This window comes from Berghia stephanieae, chromosome 10 (assembly GCF_034508935.2).
Source record: "Berghia stephanieae isolate SIO BIC M18660-M18661 chromosome 10, UCSD_Bste_1.3, whole genome shotgun sequence".
NCBI classification, from domain to species: domain Eukaryota; kingdom Metazoa; phylum Mollusca; class Gastropoda; order Nudibranchia; family Aeolidiidae; genus Berghia; species Berghia stephanieae.
In genome coordinates this window covers 18,756,626-18,762,625 of record NC_088369.1, presented here as the reverse complement: position 1 = coordinate 18,762,625, position 6,000 = coordinate 18,756,626, and the positions used below count along the sequence as shown (strand labels likewise).

General features: G+C 41.2%; 1 protein-coding gene across 1 annotated transcript; it reads right to left on the bottom strand.

The window, feature by feature from the left end:
• Nucleotides 1-310: 310 nt before the first annotated feature.
• LOC144980760 (C-type lectin domain family 12 member B-like) lies at nt 311-4,891 on the bottom strand. Its single transcript, XM_078928536.1, has 2 exons — nt 4,737-4,891; nt 311-1,861 (listed from the first exon to the last, which is right to left on the bottom strand). The coding sequence occupies exons 1-2, from the start codon at nt 4,780-4,782 to the stop codon at nt 1,464-1,466; spliced, it is 444 nt and encodes a 147-aa protein (XP_078784662.1). The 5' UTR covers nt 4,783-4,891; the 3' UTR covers nt 311-1,463.
• Nucleotides 4,892-6,000: the final 1,109 nt, after the last annotated feature.

The window sequence follows — 6,000 nt, the reverse complement described above, 5'->3', positions numbered from 1 at the left end:
TGTATTGAAAGAACCCACTATTTGACCAATTAGAACAAATACCAAGAGATGACAAGTGTTTATTTTCATTTTCTAAAACATTTTTTGTCTATTTTCAAAGCCTCTTCAACAGAAATTGATGAGCGATGCCCCTCCGGAGTAGTAAAGGATAAATATCTCAAACTCTTTGGTGACCACTGTTACCGATTCGAAGTCCACCAATTGAGAACATGGACAGATGCCCGTGACCGATGCCAGGATGAAGGCGGCACTTTGGCCATGCCCAAATCTCTGGAAATCAACTCTTTCTTAAGCTCAGCAATGAATAATAACTAAAAGCTGGCCGACAGTTATTTTTGGATTGGTATCGAGTCCACCAAAAATTGTTTCCCTTGAAAATGGATAAGATAAACCTTTAATTAAGATAAATCTTTTTTTCTGGTCCATAGGAGTTTATCATAAACGGTCTTAAGCGGACTCCACTGTAGTTCATTTTGACATGATACCAGACGTAAACGGTGTGTCACAAAGGCAGGCGTGGTTGTGAAATTATGTGTGTTATGTGTTACAGACACATTTTAAACAACCCGTAACTGAATCTGTCTTGTAGCCATCCATACCGCAATCCAGTTTACATACGACTGATGTGCATTTCTTCTTTGCAGTTGTTTTTGGGGCTGCTGTGGTCAGAGTTGTCCTTCTTGGAGTTGTTGTAGTCGGATTGGCCTTTTTGGAGTTGTTGTTGTCGGAATTGTCCTTCTTGGAGTTGTTGTCGAAGTTGTCCTTTTTGGAGTTGTTGTTGTCGGAGTTGTCCTTTTTGGAGTTGTTGTTGTCGAAGTTGTCCTTTTTGGAGTTGTTGTCGAAGTTGTCCTTCTTGGAGTTGTCGGAGTTGTCCTTCTTGGAGTTGTTGTCTGAGTTGTCCTTTTCGGAGTTGTTGTCGGAATTGTCCTTCTTGGAGTTGTTGTCGGAGTTGTCCTTTTTGGAGTTGTGGTCGGAGTTGTCCTTCTTGGAGTTGTTGTCGAAGTTGTCCTACTTGGAGTTGTTGTTTTTGTTGTTGTTGGAGTGGTTGTTGTTGTTGTTCTTTTTGTTGTTATTGTTGTTGTTGGAGTAGTAGTTGTTGTTCTTTTTTTGTTGGCGTTGTTGCTTTTGTTGTTGTTGGAATTGGTGTTGTTGTTGTTGTTGTTGTTGTTGTTGCTGTCGAAGTTATCCTTCTTGGAGTAGTTGGGGTTGTTGTTGTCGTTGGAGATGTCATCTTTGGAGTAGTAGTAGTAGTCGTTATTGTTGGTGTTGTTACTGTTGTTGAAGTTTTTGTCATTCTCGGAGTATTAGAAATTGTTGTTTTTGTTGTTGAAGTCGTCGGTTTCGTTCCATTAAAGCTTTTTGAAGGTGTAGATGTAGACGGCACGGTGGTGAAATTTGTTTTGGACTTCGCAGGGTACTCGCAAACAAATCGGTACTTTACACTTTGGCGTTCATAAAACATTTTACACCTCTTCATGTACCATCGTCCGGATCGAGGTAATATTGATCCGCATTTTTTTGCCAGTTCTAAGCCTAGAGTGCTTTACGTAATTAGTAATCGGAGTTCCATCAACCCATGTCCGGCTGTACCAATTGTTCGTCTTGGTGGACTCGATACCAATCCAAAAATAACTGTCGGCCAGCTTGTAGTTATTATTCATTTCTGAGCTTAAGAAAGAGTTGATTTCCAGAGATTTGGGCATGGCCAAAGTGCCGGCTTCATCCTGGCATCGGTCACGGGCATCTGTCCATGTTCTCAATTGGTGGACTTCGAATCGGTAACAGTGGTCACCAAAGAGTTTGAGATATTTATCCTTTACTACTCCGGAGGGGCATCGCTCATCAATTTCTGTTGAAGAGGCTTTGAAAATAGACAAAAAATGTTTTAGAAAATGAAAATAAACACTTGTCATCTCTTGGTATTTGTTCTAATTGGTCAAATAGTGGGTTCTTTCAATACAATGACTTTCTACCGGTTGTTTTGCAGCTTTAAGGTCTGCAGTTTCCTGGTCGGAGTCCCATTGGAAAATGAGAAAATGTGTGTCCTTGAAAAGGGCTCTTTACCCACATTCTCTCATCATTATCCTCATGTGCAAATTGGGTCCATGGCTCGTAACAGCTGCGTCTCTATCGGAAGATAATTGTAATGCCCCCTCACCCCCCCCCCCCCACCAGTAACCTCTCTTGACTTATGTGTTAAGTGATTCTGGTGATTTTGACTCCGGTAAAGAGCTTTGAAAGCATTCGGGAGTTATTGCCCCTGTAGTAAAGCCCGGCTTTTTCATTTGGATTATGATATAAGGTCCCTTCTCAAATGAACCCCATATCCAAATACGACTCACCGTTTTTTACCATAAAACTATTGTACTTAATGTTACTGTTCAACCATCGCTGTGTTGCATTTGTCAAGAGAGAGGCATATGTCGTTCACCTATCATGATTATTTTGAGTACAATCGTTGTATTGTATAAGGGGACTGGGCCTTATATATACACACGGGCCTTATATCTTACTTTTCAATTACATGTTAAAACTTATCAAAGGCAAATCTAGTGTAACAAGACCCCTTTTCAACAGCTTTAAAAACATTTCAATCGACGTTTAGCTTTTTTCAGGTCTGATAACCCAAATTGTTATGGGCTCATTGTTGTAATGGGACTACTCTCAAACTAACGTAAAATATTCCCATTGCATAACAACAAGAAATGAAGTGAGTAGGAAAGTGACAAAAGACAACAGAGAATAAAAACTTCCCGGCGGCGATGTGGGCTCGAACATGCGATCTTACCTGTACGACAACTCCGCCTGGCCGTAGAGATCGTGATTCTACCGAATGAGCTATCTACGACCGAGAAATGAAGTGAGTAGGAAAGAGCCAGAAGACAACAGAGAATAGAAACTTCGCGGCGGCGGTGGGGGCTCGAACCTGTGACCTTACTTGTACGACAATCCGCTTGGCCGGGGAGATCGTGATTCTCCCGTATGAGCTATCCACGACCGGCGCACCGAACCGCCGCGAAGTTTTCATTCTCTGTTGTCTTCTGGCGCTTTCCTACTCACTTCATTTCCCGGTCGTAGATAGCTCATACGGTAGAATCACGATCTCCCCGGCCAGGCGGAGTTGTCGTACCAGTAAGGTCGCGGGTTCGAGCCCCCATCGCCGCCGCGAAGTTTTTAATCTCTATTGTCTTCTGGCACTTTCCTATTCACTTCATTTCTTATATTACATTTATTATGTCTGATAAATGAGAGCAAGATGCTCCAGATGGGTAACAAGTAAAGATGTTGGGATGGGGTCAAGGTTACAGGTTTTAGGTGGTGAATGTTTTATAATTGAAGTTACCTCTTCCTCGGTCGCTGGCAAAAACACACAGAGCAAGCTCTTCCCGCCTAAAGAATCAAAAACTGGTTGACTAGCTTGACACGAATTTAGTTTTTTCACGAATTTTAGTTACCTCGCTCTGAAAGAAATCGCTAAAAACAGAAGGATGGTCAGTCATTTTCTTTCCCGAGAGGGAGTCATCAACAGCAAAAAGCATTCTTCACATTCTTCCTTTTCTCACCTTCTCCAACACTTCTTCGTTCGTCTACGTGTCTGTCCATGATAGCCTCAACATTCTTCTATACGTCCACATCTCAAATGCCTCTAACGTCCTAGTACATTCTTTGTCAAGCGTCCACGTTTCACAACCGTATAAAATGCTATAGACACCGGGATAAACTCCGGCTCCATGGGCCTATGGCCCTGAAGGACTACTTTAAAGCTGCTGTTCAACTTTCCGAGACCAAAGCGAGCTCTCCAGTTGAAAAGTGTTAAAATGTTCCTGGTGCGATTTGTGGTCTTGAAGAGGTAAGACACTCGCTTTCGGATCGGAAAGTCCTGGATTCGAGCCTTGCTCGGCGCATTGTTGACTCCTTAGAAAAGGCTCTTTAGTCGCATTCTCTCACTGGAGTCAGGTGAAAAATGAGTACCTCACCGTTAACAGAGTTCATATATATTCTATTTTTAGAATCTAGACAACCTCGAAGTATTACCTTTTATGAGTCAATTACTTTTTTTTTACTTTATCTTTTATATAGTGCTATATCCACTTAATGTGCTCAAAGCGCTTTACAAGGGGTCCCTGAACAACAGCAACACGTAAAATGTAGAACGAGATATGACGCCCGTCAGGCGATATTACATTGTTTTTTCGACACAGACAACGCTGTTGACGGCCGGGTACTCAGTTTACACCTGGGTACTGTGAGAGAATGTAAGTAAAGAGCATTTTCCAAGGACTTCAATATACGCCGAGCAAGGCTCGAACTCAGGACCTTCCGATCCGAAAGCGAGTGTCATACCACTAGACCACATAGTCACAATTGGTCATTATGTGTTTAACTCTCTCCTTACCGGTCATTTTCCGGATTATCCAAAAACTTCACACCCAACTTATACAGCAATAGATTTATTTAATTCAAACACATAATCTGTTTGTTCTTGCTATACATATTTTGTGCTAAACGATCTCTTCAACAAAGTGTTAATATACTTTAACTATAGCAACTTAATTACTTATCCGAACCAGCGACACCTGAGCTTTAGCCCTTTGGTCTTTAACTATAGCAACCATTTTTGTTCAAATATTATGATGTACAAAAGAAATTTGAATGACATAAACATTGGCTGCATTGTAACAAATGTGACGATTTTCCTATGGGTGGGAAGGAGGTGGTTAAATTGTAACACTTACTTGATAATACAAGGGAGGTTGAGATGAAAAGGTGAAGGTACGACATGATGCCTCCAACTCTCTAACGTTCAGGGCCTTGAAAAGAACTATGTGTTAACGTGTACAGCGTTATCAATCGTAGAAAACAATGAATCAATGTCACACCATAGATTTATATATATATATATATATATATATATAATATATATATATATATATATATATATATGTATATATATCTGTTACAAGATTGTCAACGAGCGTGTAATTGCGTACGTAATTGAAGGTGGTATAATTCTCTTTAAGTCAAGATAGGTAGATCATCATCCACATTTCCTTTTTCACCCTGGGTATAGGCCACGGACAAACAGTTTCCATCCTTCTCTACCCTGAGCTAACTTTTTAAAAACTCGTTCCATGTCTTATCACTCTTCTGTATATCAGCTTAATCTAAGACCGAAGGGCTAGAGCTCAGGTGGTCGCTGGTTCGGATAAGTAAGTAAGTTTCTTTAATTCTTCTCCATCTTCCATAAATTCTGCCATTGCAGAAACTCTTCGGTCGCCCAAGCTAAAAAAAGGATTTGATTTGTCCGTCTGTGTTTCTGTAACAATTTGAGTTTTACGGAAGGGGTGTTAACCCTTCGACAACCCCTAACCTGGAGGACCAGGTGACTCAAAAAGTGGGAATCACACACCACTAGTCGCCTTTTACGACCCGCTGGCTTGGCATTGGGCTATTCTTGCACCCTCTCAGTTGAAGGACCCCGGATACCGCACGGGGAAAGATAGGTAGTTGTGATGCCAATATTATTGTGACAATGAAAAAATTGCTTTTTCCCTTTTTGTAATGAACGGGATCTTGTGGTTATTTATTCTAGATCACCAGTGGTATGACACTCGCCTTCGGATCGAAAGGTCCAGGGTTCGTATAGTTGAGTCCTAGGAAACGGCTCTTCATTCACATTTTCTCACCGTACTCAGGTGCAAAATGAGAATCCTTTAACAGCGTTGTCTCGGTCGAAAAAACCCAACAAAACATGTCATGTCTCGTCCTTAAGTGTTAAGTATGCTGTTGCCTTGGGACCTCTGTGTAAAGCGCTTTGGGCACGTTTAGTGGATATTGCACAATAAAAATCGGCTACTTGATTATACGTGCGCTATGTATTTTACACAAAAGGCAGCGGTCATAAGAGAAAATAATGTTTACTTTGTATCTTGTGTTTGAAATCTATGTGTCAAGATGATAGCACAGGGTGTTATGAAAGGCAGGTGACCCAAAAAGATA